Source organism: Polyodon spathula, chromosome 11 (assembly GCF_017654505.1).
Source record: "Polyodon spathula isolate WHYD16114869_AA chromosome 11, ASM1765450v1, whole genome shotgun sequence".
Lineage (NCBI taxonomy): Eukaryota > Metazoa > Chordata > Actinopteri > Acipenseriformes > Polyodontidae > Polyodon > Polyodon spathula.
The window spans coordinates 42,944,404-42,959,238 of record NC_054544.1 but is presented as its reverse complement, the minus strand read 5'-3'; the positions used below and the strand labels follow the sequence as shown (position 1 = coordinate 42,959,238).

The 14,835-nt window shown below is 40.3% G+C and overlaps 1 protein-coding gene across 4 annotated transcripts in view; it reads left to right on the top strand.

Moving 5' to 3' along the window:
* The window catches only part of LOC121323102 (histone deacetylase complex subunit SAP130-like), a 59,396-nt gene that overhangs the window by 24,988 nt on the left and 19,573 nt on the right, over positions 1-14,835 (top strand). For all 4 annotated transcript variants that reach the window (XM_041263887.1, XM_041263886.1, XM_041263883.1 and 1 more), the window contains 3 exons: positions 8,681-8,802; positions 9,381-9,505; positions 10,612-10,756. In XM_041263887.1, coding sequence (XP_041119821.1) covers positions 8,681-8,802; positions 9,381-9,505; positions 10,612-10,756 — 392 coding nt within the window. The remainder of the gene's footprint in view (positions 1-8,680; positions 8,803-9,380; positions 9,506-10,611; positions 10,757-14,835) is intronic.

Below are 14,835 nucleotides of genomic sequence, written 5' to 3'. Positions count from 1 at the left end.
TATTTCCAATGAGAAAACGGGCGAATTTGTGTCCGTTCACATAAAGTCAGAAAAAAACAACATTTGAATCCAAATTAACATGTATTTATACTAAAGTAATACAACAATGACTGCAAAAGATTTAAAGTGAGTAGTTTTTCGAGATTTACAATTATACTGTAAATCACTTTAATGAGTCAGCCCCCGAATGTAGTCTCCCATCATGTTCTCGTTATACTGTCCTTGGTAGCAGCGTTCAAAGTCCAGTATATCCTGGTGGAAGCGCTCCCCTTGCTCCTCCGAGTACGCTCTCATGTTCTCCTTGAATTTATCAAGATGAGCATCAAGGATATGGACTTTGAGGGACATCCTACAGCCCATTGTGCCGTAGTTCTTCACCAGAGTCTCAACCAGCTCCACATAGTTTTCGGCCTTGTGATTGCCCAGGAAGCCCCAAACCACTGCGACAAAGCTGTTCCAAGCCGCTTTCTCCTTACTAGTGAGCTTCTTGGGAAATTCATTGCACTCCAGGATCTTCTTTATCTGTGGTCCGACGAAGACACCAGCTTTGACCTTTGCCTCAGACAGCTTAGGGAAGAAGTCTTGAAGGTACTTGAAGGCTGCCGACTCCTTATCTAGAGCTCTGACAAATTGTTTCATAAGACCCAATTTGATGTGCAGTGGTGGCATCAGCACCTTCCGGGGGTCCACCAGTGGCTCCCACTTGACGTTGTTCCTCCCCACAGAGAACTCGGTCCGCTGTGGCCAGTCCCGCCTGTGGTAGTGCGCCTTGGTGTCCCTGCTGTCCCAAAGGCAAAGATAGCAGGGAAACTTGGTAAAACCGCCTTGGAGACCCATCAGGAATGCCAACATTGCAGCCTCTTGATGCCATCTCAGAAAAATGCAGATTTTGCAGCTGGAACTAAACTGAATGGGTGGGCTTAAGGCCCCTGTATTTATACTACTATTTATATTACTGGAAAGTTCTAGAAGTTACTTCAAGTTTACTCAGCACTGAATCTATCTGGAATGTTCTGGAAAATAGGTATTTCAAAATATCACTGTCCTGGTCACAAAAGCAAAGTTTGTGGGGAATAATAGCCATTTTCTATACTTTTGAAGCATAAGCAATTAGGAAATAACACTTACTACCCAGGAACCAAAAAAAAATAATTTGTTACACAGTGTAATCGCTGGTCTCCATTTCTCGCCGGGTCTCTAATAAGCACCAGGGCTGCTAGGAAATATGATCATAAGACGCCGGGTCTCTCTTAAATGCCAGGTTACGAATAATAATATAATGTGCGTCATACTGAATGTTCCAGCCAATGCACACACATGGCTGTACAGCGAGCTTACCAATTTGTTTTTCAACGGCGATGAAGAGACCCTGAGGCTCAGGATGAATGATAAGAAAACAGAGTTAAATTTATTTTAAAAGGTAAACATAAAGCGTGCAGTTTATGACGTTCTTCACTTTTAAGCCAGTTGTGAAGCTTTTTTTGAGCATGCTGAAAGTAAAATACAAACTTGTTTTCTGATATTAACAGGGTTGGCTTTTAGTGTATTTGTACATGTTTCTTCTTGTATTAACAGTATTTTGTGCACTTGAGTCTGTAATGAATATTAGTATTTTTTCTCCTTTTTCCAGTGTTCCTATTTATCAGTGTACACGTTGTCAAAACAAGGTAGTTTTGTGATAAAACTGGTAGTTGTATTGATTTTATTGTTAACCTGTAAACTGTTAAAAGCATTTTTTAGTGTGTTGTGGGCAAACAATATGAACTTATTTGTTGTATTTACACAGTATTTCATGCAGTTGTTTTGCAATGAGGATTCGTTGCTGGTTAATTTTTCATGATTTCCATTACATGAGAGAGGATGTTGAACTTCATGCTGATTTGAACTCTGCTCTCGCCAAGATAAGCAACAACTGAGACGTAGCTTTGCAGTAAACTAGTGTGATCCATCTGCATTTCCATCCATTTGCGTTGTTTTTCATCTGATGTAGATAGCCTGGTGTTGATTGCTGAAGTGTAATGCCGGCTCCAGGGAACAGCTCATTTTGCCTCCCCAGCACACACAACGGCTGCGATGCTGGCTCCGGGGGTCTCCCCAGCGCATCAGCATGATGCAAACCTTTTCAGAATTTAGGAAATCTGTAATGATGATTTTTTTCACATGGGCCTAAGTTTGGCATTTATTAAATGGGAGTCAGTTATAGTGCAATTTTAAATATAATATGTATGGGTTTTGTAAATGGTAGGGTCTGGCATTTTAAATATCTATGTGTTTTCAAATAAAAGATGTTTTTTTTGCTTTGCTGAAACAGTATGTTTAACTTGTTAACTTACTTTAGCCACAGTGGCTGACCTAAATGAAAGTTTTGGAGGGAACGTAGGTATGATCGCTTCAAGGGATTCATGGGAGGCAATGTTGCCAGTAGCCAGGCTGTTACTGGCAATGCTGTCAGCAGACATTCTTCCGCTGAACCACTGGTAGCGGAAATGCTGCCAGTGGTAATGCTGTCAGCAGACTTGCTGACAGCAGGGTGGCACACTCCAGCACTGGAAAGTCTGCTTCCTCCCTTAGCACCTCTGGCAGCGGAAAGACTGCCAGGGACAATGCTGACTCCTTCAGCTGGGGCAGTCCTGGCAGTGGAAATTCTGCTAATGGTGAGGTGGTCAGCAGACACGCTGGCAGCTCTAAGGCTGGCTCTTCGAACTCCAGCAAATCCTTGGAGGTCAGTAGCAAACTACCTCCAGGGCCGGTATCTCCCGGCAATAGTGAGCTGGTCACCCCAGGCAATGCGGATCAGTAGGCAGCTCCGGGCAGTGACGTGCATGCAGGCAGCCCCTGGCCCAGGAGGCGGCAGTGGGAGCCCCACTTTTCCCTCTGTGGTTTGAATCAGGTCCAGTTGTGTTTCTGGGGTTCGCCACTCTGGCAGTGGCTCCGGTGGTGCTGGCCCTCTTCGCAGCCAGTGCTCCCCTCAGCAGCCTATGCAATGGTGGAGATGGGAACAGCTCCCTCTTGGGCTTCGGGCGCTGGACGCTCATTCTCCCCCCTCCCCCCCTTCTGGGCGCTGGATGCTCGTGCTTCCCTGTCTGGACACTGAAGAGCTGGAATAGGGGCATCCCGACTAGTCGTATCCCCCTTCCTCAAATCGCCCTCGCCAGCTCGGTGGCACCTCAAGCTGCGGGTCAGTGGGTCACATAATGCTCACCTCCGCAGATGGAGCATAGCTGGGGTAGCTGTCCGAGGGGGGACCAGGGACAGTTTGTGCTGGAATGCCCCGGCTCAGCGCAGCAGTAACACCCGGGCTGCTGCCTTCTGCCTTCCTTTCCCCCTTTTTTTTTTTTTTTTTTTTTTTTTTCTGCAATATCCCTGGTCTGGCACCTGAAAGTGCTGTTATCCCACGCTAATACCATATATGAGAAGCAGGATGTAGTGGTGACGTCACACCTGGAAGAAACACTCAGTACTTTGATGTGAATTGCGCTATTGCGCAGTTTAATAAATTAACAAAATAAAAGGTTTAACCCTTTGCGATCCTATGTTGGACCCTGTCCAACATCATCAAAAAGACGTAAAGCACAAGCAGAGAGAACTTTTCAGTGGCCGAGTGAGACGAAAAAAAAAGTGCATATCTGACCAATATCACAGACATTTGCAGAGCTTTTTGAGATGTTTGTGGAGTTTGGTGATAAGAGTGATTAGTAGAGGATTTATCGGTGTGCATGTCTATGAAGAGGTGTGTGAAAAATACAGCGAACAAGGGGTGGGGCTTGGCTGGAGATGCAGTATTGAGTGTCTTTTTGCTATGCACTGCCTTTTTAACCTTTCTTACTGAAGTAACTTAAAAAAAAAAAAAATGATGGTGAGTAAGTAGATTCAAGAAAATGCACAGAGTCTTGCAGACTTCAGCAGGTTTTCCTCCGTGATTTCTCTGTACTCTGCTGCATCCATTTTGCCCTCTATCTTCACAAGCTTTCCAGGCCCTGACACCGAGAAGCATGCCCATAGCATGATTCTGCCACCACCATGCTTCACATTAGGGATGGTGTTCAACGCTTGTGCCAAACACAGTGCTTGGTGTTGAGGCCAAAAAGCTCTAGTTTGGTCTCATCAGACCATAGAATCTTCTTCCACTTGGTCTCAGAGTCTCCCACATGCCTTCTGGCAAACTCTAGCTGAGCTTTGATGTGAGTTTTTTTTTTTTTTTTCAACAATGGCTTTCTTTTTGCCACTCTCCCATAAAGGCCAGTTTTGAGAGGCACCCGGGCTATTGTTGCCATATGCACAGTGTCTCCCAGCTCAGTCCTGGAAGACTGCAACTCCTTTAGAGTTGCCATACCTCTTGGTGGCCTCCCTGACCAGTGCCCTTCCCGCCCGGCTACTCCGTTTGAGTATGGCCTGTTCTGGGCAGATTCACAGTTGTGCCATATTCTCTCCATTTCTTAATTTACTTTACTGTGCTCCGGGGGATATTCATTGCCTTGGAAATGTTCTTATATCCTACGCCTGATTGGTGCTTTTGAAGAACCTTATTCTGGATTTACTTTGAATGTTCCTTCATCTTCATGATGGAGTTTTTGTTAGGAAGTGTACTAACCAACTGTGGGACCTTCCAGAGACAGGTGTATTTAACCTGAAATCATGTGAAACATCTTCATTGCACACAGGTGGACTCCATTCAACTAACTATGTGACTTCTAAAGACAGTTGGTTGCACCAGAGCTTATTTAGGTTGTCATAGCAAAGGGGGTGAATACTTATGCAATCAATTATTTTTGATTTTATATTTGTAATTTAGAACAGTTTGTAGATTTTATTTTTCACTTTGACATTATGGACTTTTTTGTGTTGATCAGTGGCAAAAACTCCTAATTAAATCCATTGTGATTCCATGTTGTAACACAGTGAAATGTGGAAAAGTCTAAGTGGGATGAATACTTTTGAGAGCCACTGTAAAAAGTGGACTAACAGACAAACAAAAACATGGAGTGTCAAAACAAACAAGTATCATGCTAGTCCTTCCAGCAGGAAATAACAATTGTTAATGTATTTTATTTTTCTCTCCTTCGATCTCCCATTCTTTACTCGCCGAACACCCAACCCAGAGTGAGTGAAATGTGCATTTGACACGACACATTTGACTTTGTTTCACGTCGTGTTAAATGGATTTTTCTGAATATTCTGTAGTCTTGGATTTATGGACAATTATCTAGCGTTGTTACGAATGTTCCCTGTGCTGTGGTAGCGTTAAAAAAACACAAATAAACTAATTATATGCAGTTGTGTAGGGGAAGACGTGCAAATAGAATGTACACCCAAATTGTCTAGCTTACCACCGACGTTTAATTGTTGTCAAAGTTAAAAACCATTGCCCTGTTGTGTTACCGGTGTCTGTACACTGGCTGCTAAAAACCAAGACTTTTTTTTTGCTTATGCAATTTTCATTTTTCTGAAGAATCACATGGGCTTTTGACTTGATTTTTGGTGAGACTATTGAAAATACTATTCTTGAAGTGTACTATGTTTTATCTCATCATTTAATATTTTCAAAGTTATTTCAACTTTTTATGTTTATCAAGTTATAGAAGTTCCCTGAGGAAAAATGAATAGATTTTTATAACATCTTTTGAAAGATAATCGTGTTATAGTTGTCGGTAATGTTAAAGCACATTAGGATCTATTATGTGTATCGGTACAAGTTTTATATTCCCCAACTTTTTTTATTTATCCTGTAAAATATCTGTTTGGGGAACATTTGTAACAAGGGTTATGGGTATTAATGCATGTATTGGTTTATTTTGGAGTCTAAATGTTGAAATTCCCTTTTTCCATGTCAGTTTGAACGTTTCCAGGCTTATTTTAGGCTTGGAAGTTATTTGTGTCTGTGTATTTGTATTTATTTATTTATTTACAGGTATTTTAACATATTTAAGATTATATACATGTATACATTATCTTATGTATAGGTTATTGTATGTGTAGGATACAGGCAGCCATGTATTATGAGAAAACATTAAAGCTCCAATCTGAGAAAATATTTCTCATAACATACGGCTGATAATATAATTTACATTACATGCAATGTAAAAATAGTGTCATGTATGACATCTATAAATGTGGACATGTGATGGCGCTAAAGAGAAAAACATGCTGTCTCTTTAACAGTCTTTAAATATAGTTATACACATTTTTCGCACATCGCTGTTGTCCAAGTGCTGAAATTAGAGATGTTGACGTATTATCTTGCTAAAAAGAACTCCCAACTGATTACTAAACATAAGAATACCTACTATCTTTCTGAGATGGTAATTAATATTAAATCTCTGTATAAACATTACTTTGCATTTAGAAATGCTAGTTTACAAAAGCAAAATAATGTTGTGATATGTTGAATATATACAGTGCCATGAAATGATGAGGGAATTATTATGCACTTGTAGTAGTGTTTTTATTTTTCCTCGCCTGTGCCATTTTGTAGAATCTAGCCCCACCTTTTACCAATCTTAATTAGCTAATCAATTTTGTACATTTTTTACTTTTTATATTTTTAAATATTCATAAAAATATCTAACGCATATAATCGAGTTAATTTCTTTACCCTGTGCACCCACAGTATCCGCTGCGCATTATCAGTAATGAAACTCTGCAAGTGTTGCATTTGTTTTCAAGACTTATTTATTATTATACAATCAATATACAGTAGTACTGTACAAATAAACTTGGTGGCCTAAACCTGTGCACACAAACATGAGCACGGCTTTCTGCTCACAATAAAAACAGTAACGTCAGGGTATACATGTAAATAGTACAAATGCATTGCACGCTTTATAAAGACATTACCATGTGAGAGGGCTCCCACACAATACCGTTAGCTAATTGTTCAGCTGGAAATAAAAAAAAATAAAAAAAACCGCATCTTTACTAACCTTCTACTGTGCTCAAGCTGCATTCTTCTTGCACCTCGGTAACACTGTGAAAGCCACTGAGGGTACAGTGTTCTCTTCTGTTTGTTAATTTGCTATATATATATATATATATATATATATATATATATATATATATATATATATATATATATATATAAAGCAAATTCCCCACGCTGATTGGTTTCTGTCATGTCACTGATCTTGCAAGCAACTAATGTGTGATTTTTTTTTTAAAAAGAAAAAAAAAAAAAGCATGAACCAATCACGATTGGGTTCGCTGGTTACTATAGTTACCACTTCAACTGAGTAGGCATGTACTAAACAGGACGTAAACTGAGCTGGTTTATCAGTCTGTCTGTACAAAGTAACCAATTATCTTCTGTAGTAACTACTTAGACTAAATAAATAAATAAAATCTTTAGAAGCCGATGGTAGTCCCGCCGGCTTTGGAACGTTACAGTTCGGTAGTCCGCACTCAGTTTTTAGTACTGCCGATTTTGTATTTAGATACACCCGGACAAACCATTAGGCAGTTGTGTAAAATAAGTCCAAAAACAACAATCAAGTACTTTTACAAACAGCATTCAACACTCCTGAGTTTAGCCACATGCCTCGCTCTTGAAGACCAATATAATCAAAGCTGCGTATTGAGGTACGGAGACTGGCGCACTTTTCATTATCAAAATATAATCACTGCTGATGCCGTTTTGACTTATTTGTTGCCATTTACTATTGCATTAGTGTAACAGTTTATTGTAATTGATAAAATAAAAAACCTCTTGGATTCATTTTTATATCACACAGTTCAGTATGTTAGTATAGCACCTCAAGTTTAGTTTTAGTTAAACAGATGTTATTGTACCATGAATAAATGCATAAATGAAAATGTGTTTCTATTACACTTGTACAGTAGACGCTCGCTAATAGCAATATAACGGTGCCCTTTGCATGTTGCTATTAAGCAGCGGTTGCTGTTATGGGGAGTGACGTATGAATAAAGGCGGCCTGCTTTTTCTAATACTTTAAAACAGCTACAGTACATGCGACATTCTTTACAAGTATATTTGTAGCCAAGACACTTTCTAAAACATTTCACAAAAAATAAATAAATAAATATAACTCGTACTCTACCGGTAATATACACATTGCAGGGAATAAACGCTGGAATGATCAAGCAGTGAATGAATTTTCCTTGTAAAACAAACCTGATAAGCGCACTGTAAAGACTTGGGTGCATTAGTGGGCGATTTAGCAGTTTTACGGTATCTGGATAAGGGCGACTGCTGAGGATGTTATGTCACAACGACATCGATGTTGTTAAGCGGCAGCTGTCTTGCTGTTACCGGGTGGATTTTTAGTAGTAAGGAAAGTGTTTCCAGGGAAATGTTGCTCGTAAGTGATGGTTGCTCTTACAAGGTGTTGCCACTAACAAGCGTCTACTGTGCTTAGAATGCAGTTACCTGGAGAAATTTACTGTACAATGTAAAATACTATACATAAATAAGCTTGTCAATCATGACTAGATATAGGATGAAAAAACTACATCAGGGGTTTTATACAATCTTTTGTTTGGTTTTTAAGCTACAGGGTTCATCCTGCACCCTGGGCAGAGTGCCTTTACCGGATGCACCACTCGGGAATCCGATACACATCTTTCTTCGCTTTCCATTTTGCTTCATGTTTACAAAATTTGAAACTCCCCATTTGTGCTACTACCATTTTGTAAACTGACTTGTTCACCCCTGCATTTCTGTTCTCAGGAGCGGCAGCTGCAGCAGTGATGTCCAGCTCCAAAGTGACCACAGTGCTGCGACCAGCCTCTGGACCCAGTACTGGAACAGGACAGACCACAGTGCAGCACATCATACACCAGCCAATGCAGGTACTGCTAGTTACTCCGCTGGGGCTGTGACGCAGCTATTGACCCTCCTGTTTGGTGAGGCCATTGTTGCAGGACCTGTTCAGTAATGTCCTGTTCCAAACCAGTACAGATCTGGGATACAGTGAGTGTTTTTAAAAAAAGCTTTTGGGCCCCCCCCGAGGTGGCTGATATGGTAAAAGACCGGACATATGTTGTGCAGGGTAACTCGTATAGTTAGTGTGCAGGTTTGCATTCTGTCACTGGTTTTCCCTAGGGATTCCAGTGTCTTATTGACTCTGGCGCTCCTACAGGATAGGGTGGCAAAATCGGCATGAACTGTTTCTTCTCAGCGTGCAGCAGCGGACTCCGGCAGTGCCTGGTGAGCATACCTACAGGGTTGACCTCTGCTCTTGAGTTCCAAGGTGTAAAGAGGCAATTGGTTTGGTCATGGGATCTGAGGGTGTCCACCGACCTTCAGTTCTCCTGAGCTGTTATGGAGAATATCTGCCCACAGAAAGGGGTCTCAGAGTCTTATGTTTTATTGATAGGATGTTAAGGCATGCTATATTAAGGATACATGCTCTTTCTGTCTGTTTCAGTCTCGCCCTGCTGTAACCACGTCCACAGCAGTGCCACCCACTGTTGTGGCGACAGTGTCTGCGACAAGGGCTCAGTCTCCAGTGATCACTACCGCCACGGCGCACATAACCGACACTGGGCATGGGTAAGGAGTTCATCCTTGCCAGCCATGTCTTTCTGTTGCCAAATAAAAATGAAATGTTGACAGTCACACTCCTGGTGCCAGACATCTTGTAAAAATTGGTTGCTAAAGTACATCTTTAAAAAATGCAGTCTCACTGCCAAAAAAGTGTTACACCAATCTGTTAAGCTGATGTTCAGTTTTACTATAAATTGCATCATTAATTGAATCTTGTGTGTCCCTGCTATATCTCAATTCTATTCCCAGTAGATTGTTGGATAATTAAGACCAATCCCATTAATATGTTATCTTAGTATTTGCCTTCAATGATTTGAGCCCTATAAAAAAAAAAAAAAAAAAAAAAAAACACTCTCTGAAGTTGAGACTTTGTAGTGGTTTGTTGTAGCTAACATGGGTTTTTGTTTAAACATGCTCTCGGGTACTACACTAGGTTACAGAAATCTCTTTGCTGGCCTCGCTTTCAGATAGAATTGCACTTTCGTGATCACTTCACCTGGAGAGTGAAATCTTCCCACTCTGTGGGGACTTTCTTTGTTGTCCGTAGTTAATTGACCTAATGACTGACGTGCTTTGCAGTGAAGATTTTTTGACCCCAAGGACACTGCTCAGTGAAACGATCTAGGATGTCAAGCATAAACAGATTTTCTGGAAGGCAAGGCAAGCAAACCTGAGAACTTTCTTTCACCCAGTGTTGTACCAGACGTACATTAAATTTTTTTTTTTTTTATTGAAAATACATGTTGGTTAGCTAAAGTAAACTAAAAGTTCTTAGTGAATGGAAGTCCACAACAGCTGTACTTTTAGAAAATGATTGTTGGCTACAACCACTTCAGTGATGCAGACTTCATGCAAACTTTCACTTTATCACCACTACTTATTTTTCCACATATTAATTTATTCTTTAGACACCATTACATTAGCCACTGGAGATGTCGTTCCACTTTTTTTGTTTAGTTACATTCTTTTTATCCTTCTGCAAAGGGTCTGTCCAGACATCTGCCACTAGGCTTTGATCAGAACTACAAGTACTGGAATGATGGATACAAATTAAGAAAGGAGTAACCAATCTTTTTGCATGCAGGATTTCAATTGAATTAATCTACTTCCAGGCGACCATCGCTAACCATCCATCCTCCCTCAGCCACCATCAGTACCCAACGGCAACAGTCAACCCGAGATGCAGCCACACGCATCGCTCTGCCTTCACACCCTGCCCTCGCCGCCCAGAAACCACAGCTACACACGATGGCACAGGTAACTGGAACATCACCCCCATCTCATGATTCTGTCAAGCAGAGTTTGTGACAGCTTTATGAAGAATCCCAATAACCCGGCCCTGATGCATTCTCATTTTGACCTCTTTTCCACGGTGCAACTGTGCCGCACCGATGCCATGCCATCCCGGCGCGGCTTTGGACCAGCCTGGTTGCTTTTTCACTGCAGTGAATGTATTGAGACGCATGTAGATGATGCGTTACTAAAGAGTACGTAGCAGGGTTCCAAAAAATCTAGCGTTGCACGTCCCCACATGTTGCCCCAACTGTTTAAATAACATTCCTGTAATTTCTTTTCATTGTTAACATCCTGACAAGTTTTTACACTTACAACTTTGAAATCTGTTTCAAAGCTTTTTTCAAAATGGCCGCTCTAGTGCACTGGGGCTTGATCTGTCCTCCTAAATCACTGCAGGAAGAGTGATTTTAAAAAAATAATAATTAAAAACAGAAGTGCTCTGGCTTTTCTATTCCATACCACATCATGGATTGTTGTTATTGCTGTGTTATTTGTCAGACAATATGGGCAATAATCCTTGCACTAACAGTGCACTAGAGCAGCCATTTTGAAAAGAGCTTTGAAACAGATTTCAAAGTTATAAGTGTAAAAAGTTGTCAGGAAGTTAACAATGAACAGAAAAACGACAGGTACGTTATTTAAACAGTAGCAGTTTATTTCAGAACCCTGCTACTTACTCTTTTGAGGCGCTGGTGGATCCAGAGGTTATGATTTTTTATTTATTTTTTTCTTTTGTTTTCATTCTTCATATTACTAAATATAACTGAAAAACAATGAAGGGCTGATTATGCAAAGAGGAAAAGAATGCTTCATGCTGAACACTATATTAGTCGTCCTCATGTACTGACTGATGCAACATAATGGCTCGGCTCCAAGCCAGATTCAGACGTGTTGTGAGTCTAGTGTTCACGTTTGTTTCTCTATCGGTTCGAGAAATAGCAGTGGAAGAGAGGTTTCTGATTAGTCACTGTAATTGGCTGTTTTGCAGTGGGTGGTTGCGAAATAAAGCCAAGTTCAAAACAAAAGTTTGCCGTACAAAGGCTGCGTGCTGTACTGTCAAGCGAGGATTCCCACTAGTTTAGCTTTGTGTATTTGTTTCATAACTTACACATGATGCATTAATCTGGGGCAGCGTTCAGCATTACCTATTGGGTAGGAATGGGAATTTTAAACATATACAACGCTTAACCACTTCAGAGTTTATAATATGCTAGACATGTAACCGGTGACGTTACAAGTTTCACCAAGCACATATTTTATAATGTATTCATTTTAGAAATTTTTCATCATATAAAGCAGTCCGTCACGTATCCGACTGCTGTCGAGCAACATTAAGGGAGGATAGTATAAAAAGAAAGGGTTTTGGCAATTGCCTCCATGTAGTTTTTCTAACATTATTAAAAATAGACAAGTTGCATCTCTAAACAAAGAACGAGGCAAAGCCACGTTTTGGAATTATTTTGAGGAACCGGATGTGAGAACCGTGGTATGTAAATAATTATGCCAAACAAAATTGCTGTACCTCACACAAGTTCAATGCTTCATCATTTGAAATAAAAACATTCAGAATTACTGTGGATGGAGTTACTGAATGCAGTAAAAAGTAAACCTCCATAATAAACGAGACGCTCGAAGTTGTGTGTTGTTTTTCAATATTAATTCATAGAATGCATAAGTGAAAATTATGTATAGGCTTTAATTTACCAGTACACTTTTTATGCAAATCATTTGTTAAAGTCCTTTTATCTATGTAGTCTGTCTACAGAAGGGGATATTTAATAAATAAATCAAAAGGATTTCCTGTTTTGTGGCACCAATCCCTGAATAGTAATGTTATTATAACAATGTATTGGAATCTGTATAACGTTTGATATATTCTGTATATTGTTTTTTTTGTTTGTTTTTTTAATTGTTCTTGGTTTTGTTCTTTGAATATAATATAATGGGGAAAATTTTTTTGTATATTCACTTTGTGCCTACAGGGCCAGCACAGGTACATCGCAATAGCGCAATACAAATACAAAGAGACATTTACGAAGATAAAAATAATACAAATGCCTTTTAAAAAGACCAAATCCCCTTTTTGTCTTTCTTTGTTTTATATATATAATATAAAAGATTCTATAGATTTTGTAGTATTGCATGCAAGACAGCCGCTATAAGATCGTTGCCTTTATAAAAAATGTGCATGAATACATCTACAGGTTAATCAGCTAGTGCCCATAAATTAATGGATCTGAAATATGAATCGTGTGACAGCACTAATTTCAATATATGGTTTGGTGTGTGTGTGTGTGTGTTTTAAATTTTTTATTTTAACTTGTAGTTTAACTCTTTTGAGGTCCTATGTCTGGCAGATGGGGCATAGCTGGGGTAGCTGTCCGAGGGGGTACCAGGGACAGTTCATGCTGGAATGTCCCGACTCAGTGCAGCAGTAACACCCTGGCTGCTGTTCCTCCAGCTTGTGATGTGGCTGCAGCCTTCTGCTGTCCTTTCCCTTTTTTTTTTTTTTTTTTTTTTTTTGCAATATCCCTGGTCTGGCACCTGAAAGTGCTGTTATCCCACGCTAACACCATATATGAGAAGCAGGCTGTAGTAGTGACGTCACACCCGGAAGAAACGCTCAGTACTGTGATGTGAATTGCGCTATTGCGCAGTTTAATAAATGAACAAAATAAAAGGTTTAACCCTTTGCGATCCTATGTTGGACCAGGTCGGACATTACTATTTTCCCTTTCTGGCCCGATGTCAGACTCTGTCCAACATCATCTAAAAGACGTCAAGCACAGGTCTAGTAGTTTTTTCTCTCAAAAGCAGAGAAAACCTTTCAATGGCCGATAGGAGCGGATGAGAAGCCAAAAAAAAAATAAAGGGGTGGGTCGGAGCAATACACAGGGGCCCTGCACCACAGACCTAACATGGACATAAAAAAAAAAAAAAAGACAGCTGCTTCTGCATCCAGAGCTCAAAGAATATCACAGACATTTGCAGAGCTTTTTGAGATGTTATAGTAATAAAATAATGACTTGGATCTCCTTATTGAGGAGTTTTGTGATAAAACGAGTGACCAGGAGAGGATTTATCAGTATGCACTGCTATAAAGAGGTATGTGATAAATACAGCGATCAAGTGGTGGGGCTTGCAGTGCCTTTTAAACCTGTTTTACTGTGGAGGAAAAAAGTACTCTTAAACAGCGCATGTGAAAATAAATTGGACCTGACGCACCTGACAGGCGCTGAATAAATGGACTGTTAACATCTTTGCAATGTTAAAACGTTATTTGCTTATTTAGGGTTTCTTTTCTTAGAAAATACTAAATGTGGGCCGTCTGTATACATCAGAATGTAATATAAAGTGTGTGTATGTAGATATGGTTTAAATGCTGACACCTGCGTAGCATTTAAACATTTATAAAAATTTACCTCAAGCACATCCCTATTATAGGGGTCCAACAGTTCCCTTTCAATTTGAAGACGACCACCAATGACATTATGTATGCTGCCTATTGGGTAGGTATCGCTGAGCTCTCTATACCAGACCTGCCGATAGGCCCCTTCCTGGGATGATGCACTCAGTCCCGCCAACAGAGGGGTAAAACTGTCATCCAAAGGAAGCCATTTCTTTTTCCTTCTCAAGTCGGTACGGTAAGACCTCTGTGCTGAGCTGAGCCTTTCTGTCTTTCAGCAGCCTCCTCGCTTGTGGTAAGCTGCTCTTTGTTGGCTTGCCCCACATGGTAGGGTAGCTGTACACTCAACAAGAGGGTTGGCTACATCTTGGGCCCTCTTCAGAGGTGCCTCTGTATGATATTTTTAGGCTACGCCGCATACTTTCTCCAGGTTCTACCTGTTGAGATAAGAAGAAAGAAGTTTGTCGTCTTTTTTTCCAAGTCCAGATAACTATAGTTTATTGAAGATAACATTTCTGAGTTGCAAAGTTACAACCGGACATCTTAAAGGTTACATGATGACAACAATTTGCAGGTATCCTCTTTCCAGGCTTGGATCAGAGCAATACAAAGAACATTTCAGTATTTTCAGTTT